Source organism: Siniperca chuatsi, linkage group LG2 (assembly GCF_020085105.1).
Source record: "Siniperca chuatsi isolate FFG_IHB_CAS linkage group LG2, ASM2008510v1, whole genome shotgun sequence".
NCBI lineage: Eukaryota > Metazoa > Chordata > Actinopteri > Centrarchiformes > Sinipercidae > Siniperca > Siniperca chuatsi.
Window position 1 is genome coordinate 15,294,385 of NC_058043.1, and position 24,304 is coordinate 15,318,688.

The 24,304-nt window shown below is 36.7% G+C and overlaps 3 protein-coding genes across 7 annotated transcripts; 1 reads left to right on the top strand and 2 right to left on the bottom strand.

Moving 5' to 3' along the window:
• Nucleotides 1–1,475: 1,475 nt before the first annotated feature.
• On the bottom strand, nucleotides 1,476–6,448 carry si:ch211-161c3.5 (uncharacterized protein C3orf18 homolog). Of its 3 annotated transcripts, XM_044216136.1 has the most exons (6): nucleotides 6,014–6,448; nucleotides 4,599–5,035; nucleotides 4,470–4,495; nucleotides 3,664–3,793; nucleotides 3,121–3,155; nucleotides 1,476–2,113 (listed from the first exon to the last, which is right to left on the bottom strand). In XM_044216136.1, the coding sequence occupies exons 2-5, from the start codon at nucleotides 4,857–4,859 to the stop codon at nucleotides 3,150–3,152; spliced, it is 423 nt and encodes a 140-aa protein (XP_044072071.1). In that variant the 5' UTR covers nucleotides 4,860–5,035; nucleotides 6,014–6,448; the 3' UTR covers nucleotides 1,476–2,113; nucleotides 3,121–3,149. The 3 variants fall into 3 exon arrangements, with proteins under 3 accessions (XP_044072071.1, XP_044072062.1, XP_044072051.1); XM_044216127.1 differs by lacking the exon at nucleotides 3,121–3,155 and having other exon boundaries at nucleotides 6,227–6,419; XM_044216116.1 differs by lacking the exon at nucleotides 3,121–3,155 and having other exon boundaries at nucleotides 6,014–6,419.
• Nucleotides 6,449–6,647: 199 nt separating this feature from the next.
• On the bottom strand, nucleotides 6,648–10,074 carry LOC122885282 (calglandulin-like). Its single transcript, XM_044216147.1, has 5 exons — nucleotides 9,937–10,074; nucleotides 9,573–9,747; nucleotides 7,722–7,866; nucleotides 7,416–7,516; nucleotides 6,648–6,865 (listed from the first exon to the last, which is right to left on the bottom strand). The coding sequence occupies exons 1-5, from the start codon at nucleotides 9,937–9,939 to the stop codon at nucleotides 6,822–6,824; spliced, it is 468 nt and encodes a 155-aa protein (XP_044072082.1). The 5' UTR covers nucleotides 9,940–10,074; the 3' UTR covers nucleotides 6,648–6,821.
• A 1,661-nt stretch (nucleotides 10,075–11,735) lies between these two features.
• Nucleotides 11,736–23,460, top strand: gnb1b (guanine nucleotide binding protein (G protein), beta polypeptide 1b). Of its 3 annotated transcripts, none has more exons than XM_044216099.1 (11): nucleotides 11,736–11,921; nucleotides 17,282–17,390; nucleotides 17,501–17,539; nucleotides 17,621–17,727; nucleotides 18,036–18,099; nucleotides 19,468–19,630; nucleotides 20,175–20,241; nucleotides 20,326–20,527; nucleotides 20,704–20,920; nucleotides 21,086–21,201; nucleotides 21,763–23,460. In XM_044216099.1, the coding sequence occupies exons 2-10, from the start codon at nucleotides 17,334–17,336 to the stop codon at nucleotides 21,190–21,192; spliced, it is 1,023 nt and encodes a 340-aa protein (XP_044072034.1). In that variant the 5' UTR covers nucleotides 11,736–11,921; nucleotides 17,282–17,333; the 3' UTR covers nucleotides 21,193–21,201; nucleotides 21,763–23,460. The 3 variants fall into 3 exon arrangements, with proteins under 3 accessions (XP_044072034.1, XP_044072026.1, XP_044072042.1); XM_044216091.1 differs by having other exon boundaries at nucleotides 11,738–12,210; XM_044216107.1 differs by lacking the exon at nucleotides 11,736–11,921 and adding an exon at nucleotides 13,043–13,103.
• Nucleotides 23,461–24,304: the final 844 nt, after the last annotated feature.

The following is a 24,304-nucleotide window of genomic DNA, read 5'->3' on the forward strand; positions in this document are numbered from 1 at the left end:
GACATTCTTAATTCATGTGATTTGAAAGGAAAGGCAGCAAATAACCACACAGTGCTGAAATACATGACAGTTATGGAAAACAACAAGATAACATCACCACAGTTACCTTGTAGGAAAATTGCCAGATAAATTGTGGGTAATTAATTAATATTAAACACTGCATCAGTAACCCTGTCTTTATTTGAGAGAAAAAAGGACCGAAGTTGCTCCTTCCTTTCCTATTTGGCTATTAAAAGTGAAGCTATAACTTTTGGTGAAACAGAAGCACAAGTACAAATGAGTTATAAAGTCAGCGAACTGACTCAGTAACATTGTGTATTAAGTGACATCTATCTAAAGTTTGCTAACATTAACTACCACACGTTACTGGTCATACATTACCAGACCAAGTGAGGCTGCAGCAAGAAAAACCCATGATTGTATTGAACTGAGGGTGTGTTTTACTGCTCATTAATTAAATGTTTTATTTGTGGTTCTTTACTCAAAAGTCACATAATCTTGCCTTAAAGGATCAGTTCACCCAAATTACAAAAAAACATTCTCATTTACCTCTAGTGGTATCCAGCCATGCAGATTTTTTAGTTTTTTTTTATTTCTGCATTTAAACTGACAGTCTGTTGCAAACACTTCAACTTCTTCAAGACATTTTCAACATGAATCACATAATAGCTGTTTTACATTACTTGAATATCACCCATCATTTACTGTATATATCAAGTGTTTCTTCCACCTTATTTTTTAATCACTGATATGTTGTATCCCAATAATTTGATGTATTTCAGCATTGTTGAATACATTGCTGCCAGAGGAGCTTAAAACATTTACAGACAGGTATGTTTTCTTGTTCAACTGCATTGACTTTACTATTTTTTGCCCTCTGGACTACCTCTGAAAACTAACAAGCCTGGGACATCTCTGAGGAAATGTTTGGTTAGTTGTGCCTAACTTTTTCCATCAGACCTACAGGCGATGTGGATCATGAAATCTTGAAATAACTGTCAAACTAGTACTGTTGTAGTCCGCTCATCTCATCTCACTACATTCATATCACCATAATGAATGGAAGTCAGCCTGAAGGGTGCCTCTTAATTTAACTAAGGCTGAGTCAATGTTTGTTATTTTACACGAGCTGTGTCTGGATATTTACTCTCTATATGGGGACAATGTTGTTTTGTGATCTTACTGATAGTGTTATAGTTACATACAGTACTTGATCCATTTTCAACTATTGAAAAGTTGAAGTGTAACTTGATAAATCATCTTTTATGCCTTACTTTTAACACCATTTTGTAGTTATGTTATTGATGTGTCCTCATCCACTTCATTAATACAGCTCACAAACCTGTGATATATATTTTATGATTCTTTACTATGTGATTTGTGTTATTCTGCTCTTTTATCGCTTATCAATAAAATATCCCACCTAACAACTCTCTTTTGTTATAGATTTGTACAACAAAACCCTTTTGTTCAAATTGGTTTAAATAGTTTTAATGTATACAGACGGAAACAATCCTTCATTGCTCAATAAAGAAGAAACAAAATAAGGAGGGACAGTTCACTTAAGGATTGTAACACATGTACAAGCTCGTCAAAGATGTAAGACCACAAAATCAATATAACACATATTTACACTTCTTTCTTAACAAACATGGAAGTAGATATTGAAGCTCAGAAGAACTTCACTGACAAGCTACCAAACATTTTAACAGCAATGACACAACATGATTCAAGAAAAGTGCATCATTTGTGCGCCAAATGATAACAGTGCAAGATCATACGTGATGCTTCCTGTTACGCTCCCTTATCATACATGCACCCTACGTTTGTTTAGTTTTTAGTTGTTTTTTTTTCATAATTTGAAAACGACTGACATTTGACGTAGTGTGTTGTAGTGATGAAAACGTTCACCAAAGCTCCAGTTGTTCCCAAAAAGTCCAGGTGTCCCTTTGTTTTCCTTCCTGAGCGACAGTCTATATGTCGATGAGGCCAGTGGCCCCGCGAACTGAAATCAACTAATGGAAGAGAGCTGTTAAGCGTTAAGCGCTTTGGCTACATCTGTAAAGACCAGACGACTGGGCCTCTGCGTGGTCCCCTGGGAGGTTGTGAGAGTCTGTAGAGGAGATAAAACCGTCAGTTTACATGGTGACTCCAGCCTTGAATTGTAAGAAACTGTGATAAAAGCTACTTGTCCCACTGTAACATTCTGTTTTGTTCATTTTAGGACCATCAAAACAGCTAAACCGACTTAATATTTTAGGATCTAGAATGGGATTGATTACTGAAACCAAAGAAAATGTGTTAGGACCAGAGGCCACATGTATAAAACCATAGAGTATGCAAACTGTTTAGGGTATGTAGTAAGTTCACTTTGTTAAAATGACAAAATGCATTCTTCTCAATGCAATGCTCATCAGAAACAAGGGTTTGCTAAGGTCCCCACTTAGCAGCTATTTTGCGGGCTTTCAACTGCATTTCACATACTTCATCAATGAATGGAGTTTGCTCAGTTGTCATGGGATTGGTTCAGTTGCCACATGTGAGATGCAGTTGAAAGCGATGAAAAAAGCTAGTAAGCAGTAAGATTGTGAGCTCACCTTCATGTTATGAAACTACTACTGAACAAAAATCTCTCGAATACCATATAAAATTAATAAAACTGCACTTATTTATTATTTTTCTTTATCAGTACTGTTTAACATATCACTGTAGACCACTCTACCACTGGAAGTCTTCAATGTGTGATGGTGTGTGTATCATCATGTTGGATGTGATTATTTGAAAATAACACAAAACGTGGTGTTTTGCATACTTTTTGTGCTCATGTGGCCTCTGGAATATCTGATGTTAAAAGTATTAAGTTGAGGGAGCACAAAGGAAAGAATGAAAGATAATATGGCTGTAAGGTCAGGTAAAGACTTTAAGTGTTGGTGTGTGTCCTCTGTTAGCATATACTTTAATATTGATTAGTTAATGTAAAATGAATTCATATAAAAAAAATCAATTACAAGCATCTAACCTACTAGTATTTATTTGAGATACTGAAACGATGATAGCATGAAATGAGGATTGTGGGGGAAAAAGAGATGGTTCAAAAGAGACACACAGGTGATACTTTACCATGTTTGTCTTTTACCATTATGCCATTGTCAAAACTTTAAGGAAAATAAAGATAAATTATGACAGTTACAGATTTACAGCTATTAATGGAACAAAAGAAAATGATAGTGTAGATTACCTAATCAGCAGCCTAAAATAAAGCACACATGTACTGTGATATGGCAAAGACTTTATCATCACAACAACAAATGTAAAATATACAGATGGACTTAATTAAATCTACAGCTAACCCAAGCCACAAGAATCACTTCAAGAAATTAATTTAAAAATGTGACAACATACTTTCAGACTTTGATAAACGTTTGATGGGAAACAAATCCCTGCTCAAAACTTTCCATTAATGTCTATTTAGGAATATGGAGGAATATGAAATATGGTTATGTGGCTTCTGTGGTCATCAAACCATTCACCACTTGTGGTCTGAATGGGAGCACTTTCATTCTAGATAAGACAGTTGCCAAACAGACATAGTGGTTCATATGAGGATATAGAAGAAAACTAAAAACTTTCACTACACTTTCTACCAAACACTGCCCAGCTCACCTTGGCATTGGGACCTGTGAGGCTGCCTTCCCGGCCGTGGTCCAGTAGTTCCTGTTCCAGCAGGTCATCTTGTTCTTCAGCTGGGTCAAAGTTGTACATGGGCATGAGCTGGTGCCTCAACTTCTCCAACCTGCATGACAAGAGTTTAGAGGTGAAGACCAATTAGCGCTTTAAAAGGAATAATGTACAGCGAGCCAGTCATTACTGCAAAATTAACCCGATTCTAATAACCCGAAGAGTCTATGATCAGAACTGCGTCCATAGCAACGGTCTGTTATTCAGAAATACTGTAGAATGTAGACTGTAGAATGCCGTAATTGACCAATCAGAATCAAGTATTCAACAAATAAGTAAGAAGAAATTATGCCTGGTTGCAATGCCAGATTAACCTAGTAGGTTAAAAATGGGCAAAAATGTTCTTGCCCCTAGTAACCCTCTACCTGTAGCCTTCTGTGCAATGTGTATGTACCCTGTTGTCTCCAAGTTCCAATAGATAAGTAAATGTACATATGATAAGCATCTATTTTCATACCACGGTATACTGTGAAACCAGTATACTGCTGCAACCCTAAAAATAATATTTTTTTTTTTACTAGATTTTGACACAGGGCCCCTCTACAAGGCACGGCCACAAAATTCTGCAGGACTTGCTTTAAGTTGATACTATATTTTAGTGGTGCAAATTCTGCTACAAATTTATTCATTAAATAATCAAATTACAGAAACCAATTGACACATGGTAAACCAGTTGGTAATCCAGCCTTGTCTGGTTGTGGGATCAGCAAATAAAATCTTTATAAACTTACCGCTTTCGTTTCCGTATATACAGCATCTAGGATGGAGAAAAGACAAATTTAAACATGATATAGATGATAAAAATTAATTTCTGCTGAATCAAATGCTATTTTAGAGAACATTTTTAAATGATTCCTCACAATTGCCACTGCTAAACCAATGACAGTGATGATGCCAAAAGGTAGGAGCACCATTCCCATTCCCGAGCCTTCGATCACTGCCTCTGGAAACGTGGTGGCATTGAAGCTGGTCTCGTTCGTCGTTATAGTAACAGTCATTAATGTTGTTCTGGAGGTAATATTGTCTCTGGTGCTCGAGCTTGTCGAGAGGAAGGGGATTGTGGTCGTGGCAGTTGTGGAGAGAAAACTTGTAGTTGCCTTAGCTGCAGCAGTTACAGCCATGGTCAGGTGTAACTGTTTTAACTGAAGGATGTATTTTCAATCTGTGTGTGGATGTTGTTGTGCCACTCAGCCTCTAGTGTGTCTCATTGTCGACACAGGTGTCTTCCCTCTGGTTTGAGGTCTGCTGAGGCATTGATGATGCTTTGGCCGTATGATCTGGAGAATAAAACCTAAAACTAAAACAAAAAGGAAAAACAGTACTAATGATTAATAAAGAGTTATTTTACTCATTTATAACTTTATATGTTATAGGAAGAAATGCATTGCAGGGAGTATGAATAATTGTGAGGTGATCATTTAACCCAAAATGCTAAAATATAATTTTCATTTTGCTTCTGTGCACTGATTATTTAATTAAATCTTTGTATAAAAAAAAAAATTCACACATTTCAGTTTTGGCACACCCCACCCTCGATTTCATTCAAACCCCGGCTGATATGCCAGCGGGGTTGTGGTAGGTGTTTCGGGCAGGATGTGGGTAGCAAAGGCACAGGAGGAAAGTGGCATAACAAACTTGATAAAATACAGAGGAATAGTAACCACTCAAACTGTAACATGCACTGTGAGGAAATGTGTTGGCAGCGCGTTCAGACGTCGTAATCAAACTTACACCCACACACACACACACACACTCACACACACAGCTTCCATAAATATCCACTGCATCCAAGACTCAGTACACGTACTTCCCACCCACACACATTCTGCAGACATCCCTGTGAGAGTAAAGAGCAATTGATCCTGAAGATTTACATATATGAGGAGTTTTAAAAACATGTTTTCATTTTAAAGCATAGTTAAAAATAGACACATGATCCATTCCTCTCCCCTTAGTGTATCCTGTCTGCTTGTGCGCTTAATGAGGAACATGTGCAGCTGAAGCAAACAACCAATGAAAACCAAAGGCTGGATTCAGTCATTGCTGTTGGTCTAGTTAACAATCCCTGCACTGCAACAAGACAGAGCATGCAAACTTTTACATCTTTGTTTGAATCATAATCTCATTACTGTGTGTTACTGATACATAACATGTTTATTTTTAGTCAAGATGCACTGTATCTCAGCTGTCCTGTACAAACAGCTGAGCTACTAATCCTGCCAACGTGACCAGGTCCTACTCCATGTGTCCTCTCAGATTAGAGATGCAAACATACCTTAACATACAACATGCATCACTTCAGAGGTGAGCTGCGGAAGGCCGGGGTTTGCTAGAGCAGGGAAAATTTCATTGGAAGAGGCAGCATTTCCTCCAGCAGCTGCCCCTCCTCCTCCTCCTCTTCTGCTTCCCCCCTTTAGCAGTGCAGGTCCTGCTCAGGCTGTTTACATTGACAAAACAGACATTTTCTCTAAAGATGAACTCCACACACCAAAAGTAATCCTATCCCGGCTGCCTCCAAGAGATCCCCTTCCCGTTCTCAGATTGCCTCCTAGGATCTACTCCCCCCGTCTTGCCCCTTCTTGTATTTCACACAACAGAGGCTGCTCTAGGGATGCTGCAAACAGAGATCAGTGCGGCAAGCTCCCTCCCCCTTCACCCTGCAATTGGTCTAATGGCTTCAAGATGACAGATGCGGTTGGCTCCCTCAGCTGTCTATTTGGCTTTGCAGGGGTGAGAATGGGATTTAATGGCTCTGCACACCAGATGCTGTCAGACCCATGTGAATGACTGCATCCGGGTGGCAGGTCTGAGGAAATTAACCCTATGATGTCTTTTCTCAGAAAAATAAAAATACAAAAAAACAGAAAAATAAATCAGAAAGAAATCACAGACAAATGACTCTCATAGATTTTTTTTTTTACTTTAAAATGAAGGATTTGTACAGTTATTCACAAATCACACAGATATATGATTGCACACATTTCCATTTGTACAATTATAAATATGTTGAAAACAAAAAATGATACTCTTGTTTTATAGTTGTAACCCATTTTCACAACAGCTCCAGAATATCCACAAGGTCTTCAGCTCATTTTGAACAAGTTCCCAGTCATCATGGCCACAAATTCTGAAAGAATTAAATAAACATAATAAATAACATAGTAAATAACATAATATTTTTATAATTTACTTATTACACTGTCATCCCATTTAGTTCAATCTAAGGAAACATTTTTTAATATACTAGTGTATTTGAACATTTTTTTAATAACAAAAAAACACTTGCAATGCAATCCTTGTCACAGAAAACTACAATATGGTAAGGATCATATCTTTTTGTAATTGAATTTCCATAATACACAACGATAGTTGGCAGGTTAAAGAATTCTGGAGTCATCCTGAAATATTAGCAAACAAGAATGTAACTTTTCAAGTGAATGTAATTACATTTTTAATGAAGGTTGTAGTGTTCATAACATTAACTTTAAATTTCATTCTTCAGTATTTACACATTAAATTAAAGATCAAAAGAACAATATTTCTACAAAGCAGAACAGCGCTGTCAAAATGTACACTGTGATACCTTCCATTAACACTAAATATATATTTTATTATTTATAAAGTTTTTTGTAGAGTGGTTATGGACTGTAATTTAGGACATGAATATACATTCATACCTTCATAATCAATGGTTCCATCACCATCTTTATCTGCCTCCTTCATCATCTGCTCCGCCTCGACCTCATTTAGTGGTTCCCCTGCATTCATCAGTACATATCTGGAAAAGAATATTAAACATAAAGGAAACACTGAAAGAGCATGATGACAAACAACTTTTTTCATTTCATTTGTTTTATCTGGATTTTAATTTGGGATCAAAAGAAATAATAACTTGTCACTCCAATCCAGTATGCAATAGATTAAAATAAGAATTTAGACAAAATGTTGATGCTTTTCTTTTCTGTCACTTCTGTTTTTCTTACTTGAGTGTGTTCCAGTCAATATATCCCTTGGCCTCTTTGTCAAATACTTTAAAAGCAGCTCTGAGTTCAGCATCCTGGTTCTTGGTTCTTTGGTGGTACAGTGCCATCAGACCCAGGAAGCTGTCACAGTTAAATATACCTTTACCTGAAATGTCACAAAAATAATTAGTTCACACATAACATTTGTTTGTTGGTTTAGTGGACAGACCAAGAGTACACAAAGACTGATATATTTATATAGACATAAATACATACATACTGTACATAGAAGAGAAAATGCATTATCATGTCATTTTTATGTGCAGTATAATTAAAAATAATCAAGTACAACACCACAGCTTTTACTACAATTATCTAACCACAGTTATTTGCATCCTAATGGACTGTATCTCTGAAAAAATGGTATTGGTCTTTATTTTCACAAATATCCTGAAAAGAGGTTGCTTTTAGGAAGAAATGTTTAGTGATATTTTAGCAGTAAAGAACATCTTCCATTTTCTTAAAGTTTTATAAAAACCAAAACATTTTAGCTTCATTTTTCAAAGAATCTAGATTCTTGTATTTGGATAAACACATTCATGTGCGGCTATGACGCTATGATTTTAAAATCTAGCTATGTTTTGCATCTAGAACTGAGTCAGCATTAATTACGATTTGTTGTAAAGCAAAGAAATAAATTAAAAATTAAATATCTGCAATAAATCTTTGACATCAAAATGCCAAAACAGAATTAATGAAATGGCAGCATTGCAGTTCAGAGAGAAGAGGAAGAGTAGGGGAAATAGGAACCAGGAAAGAAAATGGCAAATTATATCCTCAGCATAATAGATGAAATGACAGATATAGCTCAAATTTCTTACTTATGTTAAAAGGAACTTAATTTGACATAAAAGCTATACTTATATCAGGAAAAAGATGTCCACCTTAAATTAGCAGAGGGCAGTATTTCAATGCTTTGCTGGGCACATAATGAAGCTTCTGTTCATATCACATGCCAATGACTGGAGATATAACCTTAGATTTTTGTTCTTTTATGACTTTTCTGTATGATTAATTTTCACAGTGATGGTAGGAAACAATTTGTTACTATTAGGGAACTAATTGTTTGGATTAGGCTGTAAATTATTGAAAAAAGTGTGAATTTTAATTGGAAAAGAATAGACATCAACAACATCTTAAATTAACAAAACTTTTCTAACTGTCAAACTGTAGCTTGTTATCTTAAACTCATATACAATTCTGATTATGCCTTGAGGTGATTGTTTTTGTGTGGGTGTGTGTGTGCGTGCGTGTGTGTCACAACTATGGGATGCACAACATTCTTTTTATCAAGTTAAGCCATTACATATTATTATCACACATAGTGAAACACTGACATCTAGTGTTTAATGTAGTAACCGGCAGTAAAAACAGAATACTGCAGTATTAGATAATTTCATGCTTCTTTATAATGCACTTTGGAAGATGTTGCACGAATCTATCTAGATATGCAATTAAAATCCAGACTTGATCGGCTGCAAAGTGTAATTCCAGGTTTATTTTAAGATTATCTTAACCTTATCAGAACAAGTGGCAAACATCCATTTTATCTACCTTCCAGCTCTTTAGCTTATGTTAATGGAAAACTTTAGCTAATGTGAATGGCCAGGCTATCATTTGATATCATATGCTATCACAGGTGCGTGCAAGACCCTAAGTAGTTAATCTATATTATCTTAAACTCAGTCAGTGGCCAATAAAGGTCAAAAAGCCAATACGAATAACAATTATTGTGATTTTCGTTAAATGTATTTTAGAGAATGATACATTTCCATAGTATGGGGTTTACAGTCATTGCAGGCTTATATTCACCATCTTTGTCCACATCTTTGGCCATCTGGTTGAGCTCTCTCTTTGTCGGATTGATTCCCATTAAACTCATCAGTCTCTCCAACTCCTGTGTCTTCACGTCTCCATTTCCCTCTTCATCGAACATCTCAAAAACTCCTTTGTACTCTGTGATCTGCTCTTCTGTTAACTTGCTGGCCTGGAAGAAAGTTGTTTAGGGAGTTGCAGTATTTGATATTAGTAGTTAGCAAGATTTATCAAGAGGAGTAAAGATCAGCACGGCAATGCTTCTGGTATTACTTCATGTTGAATTTAACAATGTTAATTACATATGTTAGAATGAACAATTTTGTATGTGAAGTTAGTTCCTTTGTCTTAAGGTTCTCACCATTTTCTCTGATAGTCCAAACACGGATGAGGATAAGCACTGTGACAACAGTTACTGCAGAATGAGAGGATGTCTTAGCCTCATCATTACTACACTTCTAATGCGCTTTCCCCAGAGCTTAGAAGAGCATGCTTCAGGACCTTTTATGGCACTTATGGCAACGATGGACTTGCTAATCACCCATGAGGAATATTTGGATACTGATCTCAACTAAGAAATGGTAAACAGTGGTAAGTCTATAGTTATATAGGAAAATAACTTGTTTGGTAACATTGTAATTAGTTAAAATATGATGTTATTCTCAAAGTGCCCAAGGCAGAAAGGGCTAAAGACAAGATAACAAAATATGTAAACTATCAGATGCATTTCCTGACCTCAACATCACATGGTCCACTTATGGGAACTGCAATTAGCTTGCTGTTAGCCATTAGCAGGTGTTTGTGCAGCCCCCAGTGACTCTCATGAAAGCAGACAACCAAATAAGGAGGCACTTAACTACAAGAAGTTATTTCAAACATTGCAGTGGGGACATTAAGAATTTCACATTTGTTAGTCGAGGGGAAGAGCTTGTATGCCACATGCCTCTAATGATCCCCTGTGTATTCATAGAGTTTGAGTGAAGATACAGACTTTATCAAGGCATGTCTCAGACATTGTGTCACCTGAGCCTACTTTGAGCCCCCCGACAGTATGTAAAGAACAGAGTGAAGGGAGAGGTATGAACAGGACTGAACAAAAGATTGATGGAGGAGATGAGATGATGAATGGATGTGGGGCGGGGGGGGGGGAATAGGTGAAAGGTGAATGGATGATGGAAGGGAAGGGTGGTAGAAAACTAAGACAAACAGGAGAGGATTGGTTAACCAGGTATAAAGGAAGTAGGCTTGACAGCTGATTAAGAGGTGTGGTTGAGGTGTGACCCTGCTCCAGAACCTTAGTTAACTTGTTCACTGCATTTACTCAACACAAATTAAAATTGAAAAGCAAATTTATCAATTCAGTTACACTCAACTGAAAGCAATTATTTTATGAGTTCCAGCCATCATGGATGCTTCATATACAAAGTGTTTGGTATGGTGTGCACATGTGTACTTTCTTTTACTGATTTCTGGTTCAATGCACCTTAGTACTGGAATGAAATACAAAACAAATTAAAGTTAGAGAAACTCATTCCTCTGAGGGACTTCTACTTACAGATATTTTTAATAATAGGACTACTTTATTTTTTTTAAATTAGCATGTCTCTGTGTGTGATGACTGCTTTGTGCTTTGTGTGACTGCACTGTAATGTTGTAATGCCTATCCAGCAAACAGATAATTTATGATCATTTTGTAATATTTCAGGAAAATTGATGTATTTTTAACTGTGACAGCTTCCTAGAATTGCACCATAAAGGTACCAATAAGTAGATAGATGCTAAAGTGAGAGGTGCTTTTGAAAAAGTTCAAGGGATATATGACTGGAACATACTCCCTCTTTCTATTATTTGTATTCTGAATCTATTTACCTATGTAGCTGAGAAACACAGTAAACCGCGCTACACACTATTTCCTAATTAGCTAGAGCTAGATTGTGTTGTTGACACTGCTATTATTAGCTAACTATAGAGAGCCCTGCTGAAATCATTAATGCCACTTCCTACTTTAAGAGCCAAGTTGGGGCCCGACTGACTAACTAACTCAGCCTTTCAGTCAGACTGTGTTCTCTTGGCTTTCAGTCCACTCTAATTAAATGCACACATATAAAGTAAGAAGTGCTAACAGCGTCCAAAGTGATTGATCACGCTAGCATCTCCAAATGTAGATAGAAGGACACCAATCGAAGGTTCTCTACCCAGCGCTGCTGCAGCGTGGGGTTTCCCAGCGCCGACTGCAGGGTTACCGCGCCCATCTCGTCGTTCGATGGCCGGACGAGAGTGTTACTACGGAAAGGGCAGATGTTAAGCTTGGCAAAAGGGAGACAGTAGGCTGTCTTGTTGAATGAGGTATAGTGACTTTAAAGATTAGCATTTTTGTCTGCCTGGACAGTGTCTTCAGTACAAGGCTAGTGGGTGTGATTTCAACCCTCCCCTCCCCGGTTGGTTGACTGAGGTTGTCAAGCTCCCTAGCCGTAGCCTACGTTCGGGAAGGGCTGCTCCTCGGAAAACTAACGTTAGCTGGCTAGCTAGTTAGTAAGCTAGCGTTGTGGTGTTCGTTGATGCGTGGATCGGAGGTATACGCCGTCTTGTTTTCCAGTCAATGCCAAAACGCAAAAACAAACGCAAATTGAACCAGGTAAGGTGAAATAAAGCGATGATCATGCTGCTTCCACATCTTTCACAATAACTGTTAATACCATTAGCTTTTGAATTGTGGCGGAATTGAACTGTCCGGGGGTGGGGTAGCGACAGCTAGCTTCCTAGCCACTTAGTTAGCTGCGGTTAGCTAACGTTAAGTTGGCAATTTTATCTTAAGCAAATACAAGCAGCGACGGTAAATAGTGTCTGTCGCGGTGGATCCTGGCGCTCAAGATTTGCGGCGGCGAATTGCTACAAAACTTATCTCCATGTAACTGGCTTATGCATCCAGTCAATTGAGATAGGTTATCCACTGTTAATGTTAGCGAAAGCCCCTGGCTGGCGTTGAAGTAACGTTAATGTTGCCAGTGAGGCTTGATGTCAGTGATGGCCCAGCGGAGGTGCTTCTTGGCCTATAATACAGTACTTGAAGTACTGGGTAGTTAATAGCTAAAACGTATTAAAGACAGCTGTGATGCTAATATTAGCACCTTAAGGTTTATAGTTAGTACTGTATTGCTTTGTACTCAAAATGTTGCATTTAAATATGTTGTTGTCAGTTGATGATGACACACTGGGTTGGGCTGGAACAATAAACGTCCCGTAAACAATTTAACAGCAAATACTGGCTATTGGCGATATCAGAGCAGCACGCATCGCTAGTTAAAATTTAACACTATATGTGTAAGTTTTTTTTATATATATATATATATTTTTTATATATATATATATATATATATATATATATAAACAGCCGCACTTTATTAACGTGAGTTATTGTAGCCGCGTTAACACCCTTTTTTTTTTTTTTTTTTTTTTTACAAGCCGAACTAATTTGTTAGCACATTGCTGCAACGAAACGGCCGCGCCGGTGCAACGCCTTTAACTTGGGTTAGTAATGTTATTTATTTATCACCAGTTAGCTAATTGGCAGATATGCAGCGATGAATGATAGATGGTCATCTACTTTATGAAAAATCGCCCGCATCTGTTATTGCATTTTTTGCTTACTGAAGTCAAACAGGCCATCGCCGCCCGACCTTGCAGTTTTTTTACAGACTCAGGTCCACTACAGGATTAGAGAACCAAATAAATATACTGATATGTCGTAATCAAATCAGCTGTGCACTGTCGGGTTTAACGAGATTGTTAGTATGTAAGTAAGTGGATTTCTGGAGGCCCAGCAACCACCGAGTTTCTAGGTTTATCCACTATGTTGGCTTTAAGCTAACTACATAGCACTCCATGTAATTGCGGAAGAGCTGCTGAGTCTACCCTTAAGTGGCTGTGGTTACGGGTTTTTTGCATTAGATGCTACTAGCTCTTTGGTTTATCTGTCATGAAATTCAGCGGCTCTTACGTTAGATCAACTTTGCTTGTCTACCGGACATTAAGTCACAAGTGAAATTGTTACTAATACAGTGACTGAGTACTTTGCTTTCTTGAATACTAGCTCTGCCCTGCCTCTAGGCCTACACTGCCAAGCCTGCTAGCAAGCTAACTAGCGCATAGCAGTCTGCAAGATGGCGTTTAGCTTCATTTTCTCAGATTTCCATCAGTGCAAGTCATATTATCATTACATTGTGCAGCGTTCATTAAATGTAGAATTTCGATTACTTAGTCAGATACTAATAATCTAATCCTCAGTATTTTGCCAGATTGGTGCTGAGTTGCAACACATTTTCTCCTGAAATATGTGTAGAGCCTCTGTAGCCCAACCTTGTAAATAAATTACTGTAACAAACTGACTAAAACAGCTATCCAGCAGCCATTCAAATACAATGCAAACTATTCTAATGTTGTAGGCAAATCACAGTACTGCACACAGTGACTAAGTCAGCTATCAGTACACCACATACAGTGTTTGGTAAACCTACAGACATCACTTAGAAAATATACACGTTAGGTATGTTGATTCTCTTGCTTTGTACTCTTATATCTTATTTGTCATGCAGTAGCTTAATAATTAGTTTACATTACTATTAAGTGCAAATTGTGTATGTATTTTGCAAATTAATTATATATATATATATATATATATATATATATATGTGTGTGTATAATATATACACACACTTTTATTCCTTGAAAATGCATCTTCATCCTGGCTTATTAAAGCAAGAGTGGTACTAATTGTACAGTATCTGGTCACACTGGACAACTGGAAGAGAGTGACTGTATTAGGCTTGTGATTTAACTGGCAGCATGAAAATCCAGGCACTTAATTTAAGCATGTTGTGTATAAAAGAATTAAGATTAAACTCATCCTTTTATGATTGGGAAAACATATTTCTAATGCCTGGGCTGGCTTTGCCAGCTGTTTATGTTAGTGGACATGGATAGGATTAGAGACTCATTGACTGAGGATTTTAGCTTTTAGGATTATGTAGTTGCTCAGTGATATTGCTGGTTATGGCCTTCTCTATGATCCAGCTTTAGACCTGTGAAACATTGCATTATCAACGTTTAACAGTACAGATAAGCTGACTTGTCCTTTGAGAACAGATGTATACTACTGCAGAGAGAGATACATCTATTTTTATTTATTTATTTTTTTTTAAGATTTTAACTGGAAATGTAGGAGACACCTTTTGAAAGTAGCAAGCACATACTGCCCTTAAGGGACCTGAGAACAGCTAGTGAGCTACAACTCCAGGCTGTTTGCCACTGCTCATTGTTTATCATGCAGTCAGCTGACCCTGATCAGGCGCTTGGAAAGGAGAAGTGATGAGGGAGAGGAACTCCTTAACTGTAAACATCCACAGAGGTCAATGGAGAATAATATTTCTGAATGTGGAATATTTAAAACTCAGATCTTTAAATTGACTCCAGGCTATCCCACTTTTGGATTTACTGTTGTAGTTTTAGGGTTTGGTATAAAAACAGTCAAGAATGAAAATGAACTGCATCTTGTAATTATTTGATTGAAGTGTTTAGGAATTTAATGTATCACTGAAGAGCTATTCAAGGAGTTCACCATTTAGTAGTGACAGGAACCTGTCAGGTTTAACACAATAGCCTTTAATTTCATTCTTCAACTGCAACTGAAAGCTAAATAATGACTTCAGAGTTCAATTTAGGTAGCATTAAGCATTATTTTGCTAATAAATCTTTTGGTGGGGGGGGGTAATCTATCTATCTATAAAATAATAAAAATCTATCAATTTGAGAATATTGTTTTGAAATATCAACTGTATTTTCAGAGGTTTTCAAGGTGAGAATGGCATTCTGCCGTCACTTGATGATACTGCATAATAATTATATTCCATGACACATTTATTTATAGATTAATGAGTGTAAGAGGATAACCTGCGTTTAAAAAGGTCAACCAATCAGAGGACCTAAAGGATAACATAGTCAGGTAGAGAAGATTTTCAGTCTTGTCCTGAAACCTCCAGTGACAAAGGCGTACAGACTGAAATACACCAGGTAAGGTAACTGGGAAGGCATGGTTGGCCAAACTGAATGATGCATTGCTATTCGCAATCTGCATTAAATCTGAATTAGATTTTAGTTTTGTTTTGTCAGAGTTCCTGCTAATGATCTTTTTTTTTTTTTTTTTTTTTTTTTTTTTTTTTTACATTGTAATCTTGCACTTTGAGCTGTTACATGTGTTATGCAAAGATCTGTCATATTGTTTGTTTTTTTCCCAAGATACAAGGGGGCAATACATCTCATAGAAGCTTGCACAGACATAGTAGATAGTTTTCATAAGTGATGAGAGTTAGTGTGGGGTGTCTGAATTGTTTTCTACCAGTGTCATGTAAAATATCTCTAGAAAGTTGCCTTTTGGAAGTAATTTATTAACAGTGGTCTTACTGAAACCCTTAATCTGTAGAAAATCCTAGTTGATGTTGCATTTGGTTAAAATTGTGTGTGCATACTCAGCTTTTGTTAGCCAGTTTTCTGGGCATAGTCAGAAATGACGTGCCTGATTTACTTCCACAAAAAAAAGTTCTGTACCATTTTAAACATACACACATTAAGAGGATTATTACAAATTTGTTTCCTAATGTACTTCTGTTAGACACATTAATAATGAATTCGATGGATTTGAGCACAACGGTATACATTTTCCAGGATAACTGGAGTTGGTGAGCAATCAGTGACTATTTCACAAACTAATAAACCAATTACTGAGCTTATTCAAAATAAGACTGTATATTCATTAAGCTGGTCACAACATTTGCTTGCAGCCATGTTGCCATCATGTTACACTGGACTGCATGTGTCATCAAACAGTTGGATTGCCATATGTGTTAGAGTATACTGCAAAAATGGACATAAATTGCTTATCAGTACTGTAACTAAAATTATAATACTGGATTAATTTGCTTGTTTTTACTCAAAATTTTACCTTTTGGATAAGGTAATCTGAGTTTACATGGTGGGTTGTTTTGTCCATTAATCGTCTTAATACGCTTTTATTCTGATATCACAGGTCCATGTAAATGAAGTCAGTGTCTTGTACAGGACAGTTCATTGGAGAATTTGCTGTCAATTTTCTGGCTTCCCTAAAATACCTCTTAATATGACTTGAAGTAATGCATGTATTTGCTTTAATAAATGAGACTTGATGTAGTTTAAGATATGGTTATTATATTTGAAGCATGCTATTTGGATCATGCCATGAGGTTTTAAAATTAATTTTATTAGATGAACTTTTAAAGTGTCTCAAGGCTCTGTATTAATATAAGTGGCTTATTGATCACTTGGCTACAATTCTGAGTATCCCAGGGATTGAGGTCAACAGGATAATGACTGCTTTTCGGATCATTGGAAAGTCATGCCTTAACAGGATTTGGCTGGCAATCTAAATTGTGTGTCAGGATTATGTTAGCGACATTGACGTGGGAAAGTAAGGTTGTATTGTAGGTAAACAATTTAGTCGATTGAAAAGTCAGTTAAACTAACAGTGAACTGGCTGAAAATCCTCTTCTACCATTAGATTCTGCTGTTAAGAGATTTGGTTTTGTCTAAGCTGGGTTCAGGCCCACTTTGCTTATGGTTTAATTTAAAATGAAGATTTGTTTGAATGATTAAAGTGCTTCTCTTTATTCTTTTTTTAGATCAACAAGTGCCCCGGTAGCTGGAGTAAGGTAATTGAAAAAGCAGAATAAAATGAGTGAACTGGACCAGTTACGCCAAGAGGCAGAGCAGCTCAAAAATCAGATCAGAGTAAGTAACAAACTTTAAAAAACACTTTTATATGCCATACCATCAATTATCATTAAAAATACGAAAAAAAGAAATCCTGTCCTAAAGATTTGAGTTTTTCTTCTTTTCAGGATGCCAGGAAAGCATGTGCAGATGCCACACTATCACAGGTAACATTTAACATTATAATCTTTCTCTTAGGTTGAAAAGCATTTGGTCTGAAATTAACCAGAGTACTTGATGTTTTGCAGATCACAGCTAATATTGACCCCGTTGGCCGAATCCAGATGCGTACAAGACGAACGCTGCGGGGTCATTTGGCAAAAATCTATGCCATGCATTGGGGAACAGATTCCAGGTAAACTAACTCCTAACTAAATTTAAGACTTATGGTGTACAGGGATATTTTGTTTATGTTGTTGCATTCTGCTGTTGCTTTATGTCAAATGTTGAGCAAAGTGCAGAGGTTAGACGATGCCTAAAGGTGTTGCACTGATGCAGTTGATATTATTACATTATTTCAGCAGTTTGGCAGGCATCTTTTTCCTGCTGTCCTTTTCCCTCAGTTTTTGGCTTATGCCTCTAGATATAAAAAAAAATGAATTTGGGTGACAATTCTGATTGTTGTCGTGGTAGTGTTTTATATTGCTGTTCTCATTTGTGTAGGCTCTTGGTCAGTGCCTCTCAAGATGGCAAACTCATTATTTGGGACAGCTATACCACAAATAAGGTAAGTCTGTTTTTGACATGCATTAATGAAGTAATGGTTGAATCAATGCCAATCTGTGTCATCTAATTGGAAAGCAAAGTAATAACTGCAGCATTTTAGACTTGCAGATGAAGGCATGTTAGTATTGCCATCTTCATGCAAATAAAGGAATAATAGCTGTTTGTATTTTTAAAACTTGAAACACTTGCAGGCAAAGCAGATACAAATGAATGATATGGGCCTGGTTTCTGGTGCTTCGCATCAATGACACTGCTTATCTGTGTTCCTGCCACACTATATTTTGCAGCATGAACCTATTCTTGTGGAACTGGTAAGATTATACTAGAATTTGGAGGAGGGAAAATAACTAACTCAGGCTGCATTCATTTGGAATCAGTTCAAAAGGGTTGCAGATCAGCTGAGAGAGGCATTTGTGGCCTTTGCTTTGGGGCAAATTAGTGGGATGGGTGGAAGTGGTGCGCAGTTTACATGCCTAATAGGCAATTTGGCCCCCTCCACCACAGACAGAAAATTCAAAATAGAGAATTATGCTCTGTCAAGTTTTAGTTTATTGAAGAAGCTTTTGTGGTGACACTCAAAAAACATTTACATTAAGCTGCTTGATACAGCTGGCAATAAATCCAATGGGGAATTAAAAGATTAAAGGGTCATTCTTCCAATGTATCTCTAGACCTACTGAGAAGATTGCAGGCCAGATTGAGGTCAGAATTGTATATGGTATACCTTAATGCGTATAGGGTCACAAATAGAAACACTGCTATTTTCAGCCTTTGTTAAATTAAGCTGCCACATTATGCTGCCTGTGAGTGCCACTAAGCAGCGTATTGATCGATATACAGTATTATGTTTCCATCAAAATGGAAATGTTTCGGGTATGATTATACAGGATGCTGTCTAATGTCTAAACAATACATTCTGTGCTTCGTTCTCATTTCACTCGCTTGCTCTTGCTACTTGGGTCATGGGTGCTTCACTTGGTGACCTGGCCTGGAAGTCACTCTGATTTTGGGCTGGGTGCACAAGAGCAGTGAGTGTTAAAATAACAAGTCTAGCATTAAAATTACTTAGACTTGGAATTGTATATATCAGATTTATGGATTATTGTACAATATCAGATTATAATGGCAATCTGGTATTAAAGAATTTCCATAGTGCTCAAATATGGTGTGAAAAGTCATCTTAGATATTTACTAATTACTTTTTTACTTTTGGAAAAAAAAAAGGTTGCTTTAAAAAAAAAAAGAGATCTGACTCTTTTAGTTACCAAACTAGCTACTGTAAACTCTAATTTTCTTTATTTTTCTTTGACAAAAAGGGACTTTTAAGTACATCAATGCGTGTGTGTGTTTCTTGTCACTTTTGTTGTAGGTTCATGCCATTCCACTTCGATCCTCCTGGGTCATGACTTGTGCATATGCACCTTCAGGAAATTATGTGGCCTGTGGTGGCTTAGACAACATCTGCTCCATTTACAACCTGAAAACACGCGAGGGGAATGTACGTGTGAGCCGTGAGCTCGCTGGACATACAGGTAATATGATCTACTCTCATTTTTTCATCTGTCACATAATATCTTAAGCATTATAATAGAAGTCATAGAAACTTACAAAAGATTTAGGGTTTAAGGTTTAGGTTATCACCTAATAGTCGACTAAAATGAATTGCATATCCTCTGAAATTATAAGAAACATTCAACTAAAACAACCACATGCTAAGGTGTAGTCATTATGAGGCCATACTATATGTTGTCAGATATGTCAGAAAACTTGAACCGTTATTTGAAATGCACAGTTTTTACCTTTCATCTAATCTACCCTTTGTGATAATAAAAAGATTAGGAACCTAGACATGGAAAATAAAGGCATAAAATCAAACAGTTAAAAATGATTTAGGAAATACAGAACTACTTAGGCACATCTGCTTGTCTGAGCAAGATTGTACTTTCAAAATCAATTAATATCAGTGTCTGTTGATGCATATTTATGCAAATATGGGCGTTGAATATACACTGCTAGTTATTTTTTCTACTGCTAGTTCCATATTAATAACTCCTCTATTGATTCTTTGAATATCAGGATACCTGTCCTGTTGTCGCTTCCTTGATGACAACCAGATTGTTACAAGCTCTGGAGATACCACTTGGTAAGTAAAAGGATCGCCTACATTGAGTTGCTATACTGTGTTATCAAGGCAAATGGTATCTTAATGGTGTATTTTATTTTATAGTGCACTTTGGGACATTGAGACTGGCCAGCAGACAACCACATTTGCTGGACACACAGGTGATGTCATGAGCCTGTCATTGGCCCCTGACTCACGGTTATTTGTCTCTGGTGCTTGTGATGCCTCTGCTAAACTCTGGGATGTTCGAGAGGGCATGTGCAGACAGACATTTACTGGCCATGAGTCTGACATCAATGCCATCTGTGTAAGTTATTAAAAGATTCAAAACTGTGCTTTCACATTTTTTTCCTTTTTAGTTGAAATTGCACTTTAGGGGTGTGTTCATTTTTTTTTTTAACAACTATTTATATAGATGCACTTTTTTTGTTTTTTGTGTATTCCTCTATTGTGTATTAATTATTTCTCTTTTGTAATTTTTAGTTCTTCCCTAATGGCAATGCCTTTGCCACGGGCTCCGATGACGCCACCTGCAGGCTCTTTGATCTGCGTGCTGATCAGGAATTAATGATCTACTCTCATGACAATATCATATGTGGCATCACCTCTGTTGCATTCTCAAAGAGTGGCCGTCTTCTTCTGGCGGGATATGACGACTTCAACTGTAACGTGTGGGACACACTAAAGGCTGACCGTGCTGGTAAGTAGTAAAAGTATGATCTCGAATAGCAACCCCTTTACCTACATGTTACAAAAATACTCTTGGGTCAATAATTAGATATACAAAGTGATAAAAATGTACCTGTTTGCTCACTGTCTTGTTTTTATTCCTGTAGACTAAATTACAATTGTTGTACTTTTCTAGGTGTGTTGGCTGGACATGACAACCGTGTTAGCTGCCTGGGAGTTACTGATGATGGCATGGCAGTTGCAACGGGATCCTGGGACAGTTTTCTGAAGATCTGGAATTGAAGCTTGAAGGTTCCTCTTTTTTTTTTTTTTTTTTTTTTTTTTTTTTTTAATTTATTGTTTTACATTTTCTTAAATTTGTACCTGAGGCTATTCCTAGTCCTAAACCTGTAGTTGCACATGTTTGTTGAAGCCTCACCTTTTGCATGGCTGGAGTGGAAGCTGGTGTGCTCTTGTGCTACTTTTGTCCCCTCACAGGTTTAAGAGTGTTGTGGGTTCAATGAAATGTCTTTCGGTTTCTTAGTCTTTTTCTGGGCTGCGTATTTCACCACATAGACATTTCAAACACTTTAATATCAAACTTTACTACAGTACTAAAAATGGTGTTGTGACATTGCTGCCAACTGTAGATAGAAATATTCCACTGTAAATGTATGTCCTATGGTTTTATATTGACATTTTTTATTACACCGAATGTCTTGGCTTATGTCAGTCTGTGTGATTTAGATAGCATATTGTTAAATCTTTGCCTATTAGGTCTAAAAATTAAACTTGACAGAAGGTCAAATTAGCTAAATTGTAGATCAGGTTAGATTAGTTACATTCTAAATTTCATTTGTCTTTGTTTCCCAGATGTTCTTTTAACTCCAAAGTTGACTGGAAGACCATTACAACTTCAGAATGTTCACAGCATCTTCTTCAACACTGTTTAAACTGACTTGGACACCACAAAAACGAAGGGAAACCAATGCCTTTCCTACACAAAGAAGAGCACAATTGTTTATCACCTAGTTAAGAAAGGATCTCCTGTGGTATCAAATCAGAAACTTGTGCATTCCTTCTTGGACCATTTTATGTTACCTTGAAAGAGAAAACAACACTATCATCCCATGCAAATGTGTGTGTCTTGAAAGCAAATGTTGGAGTGTAATTGTACAAATTATTTAACTTTTTTTTTTTTTTAAGAATTCTATTCTGATGGTTTGTTATCCTTGATGGCTTTCTTTTTGTCATATTTCTTTAGTGGTTTTAGATATGTTTGAATTACAGCTTGTCTTTCTAATCCAGTTAAATCATATAAGACAGATGAGAGAAAAACATGCAGCAAGTAAAAGCTTGGATCATATTACACGAGCAGCTTTCAAAATGTCCATGATGTATTTATATACTAGCTGTTTTTGTTTCATCACAGCCTTTTGCACATGAAGAAGCTTTGCCTCTCAACTAATATGTTAACTAACCAAGCACATGCTATAAGTTATGAATGCTCATTCCAGTACAAAAGGAGTTATTACGAGTAACTTACACAGTTAACCCCCTTAATTCTTGTACATGCCTTTGACTTTGGGTGGGAAGGGGTGGGGTAGCAAGGTAGGTGCTGAGATAATTAGGGCATGGCTGGAGTTTATTATATGGATGGGGGATTGTGTTTAGTATCCACTTTGAGTGAAACACCTCACCTGACTAAATAGACACTTCCTTTGCTTGGGACTGCAGTTGCAACTCTGTGAATGAAATGTACAAATCAATGTCTGAAAATAATGGTCTGATGTTTTAAGTTAAGACATTTAATTTTGTCTGCCATGAGTTAATTTAGATGTGCATGCTGTAGACTTGCTTTCAATGGTGCAAAATTCCTAGATTTTTGTTTTTGTTTTGTTTCTGAAAAGGAGTGACCTATTGATTGAACTTAATAGAAGCCAATTTCTTTTGGCTCCAACTCTTCATACATCATGTACTAATACTGGTAACGCTATGCACCAGAGTGAGCAAGAATGGAGAAAGACTTAATATTGACTGCATACTTAGTGTAAATTATGCTTACCAGTTCTATTGATGCCAATTTTTGTAATAATTATAACAATCATTGTGAGAATTTTATCCTTGACGAGTCCTTTTCTCTCCTTCAAGTCTTCACACTCAATGGAACAAAAACGTCCTCGCATACTGTCCATACTAAAACTTTTGTACATTTTTTTTTCTTGGTCTTAAATTGAAAATCAGAGCATCTAAATGACAACATTTCACTGTATACAGAAGCACTTTTGTTAAAGTTGTGACATATTTTCACTTTTCTTTTTTCTGCAATGATGTACAATAAATGTGATGTATTTGTGTGTGGCCACAAGTGAAAATGCAATTCAACTGAGATGGATTCCCTTTTCTCTTTCCATTAATATTATAGAGCTCTGCACCCTTATGTACCTTTTCACTTTTTGTATTTCATTTCAGTCTGTTGGTGTTACACGGTGAGCTGGATGCAAGATAGATACTGTACTAAATTGTACTGTTATTGATTGAAAAATGTAATAAAAAGCTGTTTGAGATCTCTCTTTTTGTTGAGTTGAATCCAAAGCTGCATTAGCTGTTTTAATTGTTTTTGTAAGGGTGTGTAACTAGATTAGATTAAACTTTGTAGCCCATACTTCATCATATAAATGTCATTCATATTGAACTTTTCTATAGTTTGGGATCAGTAGTAGAAGTGTGAGCTTTTCACTTTTGTTCAAGGAGGGCAGGGATTAAAGTGAGGGAAGTAGCTATGCAGTTTAGCTTTACTTATTTAAGATTCTGAGAGGGTCTAATGATTATGGGTGGGCCTCCTTAGTTTTCAAGACCATAAAATACCTGTGGTCGGCTCATGTAAGTTTTGCCAAACCAAAATCTACCGAATGTTTATAACACTGGACTACAGTACTGGCAATTTTGTGGGTTAATGAATTACAGGTTGTGGGTGTTGCTCTCTACTTCTGCCATGTAGCAGCTCCCATATTTTTACTACCATATACTTTTACAACAAGGTGTCTGTCACTGTCAGACAAACCAGCACCATAAAATATTGTAGTTGTAGATTAAACAAATCTTTCATTACAGCTAAATCAGAACTCGTGCTTGTGGGTTGACTATTTCACCTTAATTGTATTGCTGCCTAATTTATCTTTGATATATATATATATATACATGATTTTTTTGTATTTCTATTTTAAAACAAGTGTACAAGTAGATCAACCAATTCATATTGTTGGATGGCATTGGAAGACGTTTACAGGTTGACAGATTTTTAGACTTTCAAATGAATTGATAACATCCTCTTTAATCAACTTGTTTATTATCAATGTCTAGGTAGGACTTGAAATATATTGTATAATTAAAACAGATGTCAGTGTTTGAAGAT

Coding starts and splice junctions, on each gene's coding strand:
- LOC122885282 (XM_044216147.1), bottom strand. Junction 7,867..9,572: donor CAAAGATGTGGACAAAGATG/GTGAATATAAGC, acceptor GTGACATTTCAG/GTAAAGGTATATTTAACTGT. Junction 7,517..7,721: donor ATTGACTGGAACACACTCAA/GTAAGAAAAACA, acceptor ATTCTTTTCCAG/ATATGTACTGATGAATGCAG.
- si:ch211-161c3.5 (XM_044216127.1), bottom strand. CDS start 4,859: ATGGCTGTAACTGCTGCAGCTAAGGCAACTACAAGTTTTCTCTCCACA. Junction 4,496..4,598: donor TTGGTTTAGCAGTGGCAATT/GTGAGGAATCAT, acceptor TCTCCATCCTAG/ATGCTGTATATACGGAAACG. Junction 2,114..3,663: donor TCACAGGTCCCAATGCCAAG/GTGAGCTGGGCA, acceptor TCTCCTCTACAG/ACTCTCACAACCTCCCAGGG.
- gnb1b (XM_044216099.1), top strand. CDS start 17,334: ATGAGTGAACTGGACCAGTTACGCCAAGAGGCAGAGCAGCTCAAAAAT. Junction 17,540..17,620: donor CAGATGCCACACTATCACAG/GTAACATTTAAC, acceptor GATGTTTTGCAG/ATCACAGCTAATATTGACCC. Junction 20,528..20,703: donor CTGACATCAATGCCATCTGT/GTAAGTTATTAA, acceptor TGTAATTTTTAG/TTCTTCCCTAATGGCAATGC.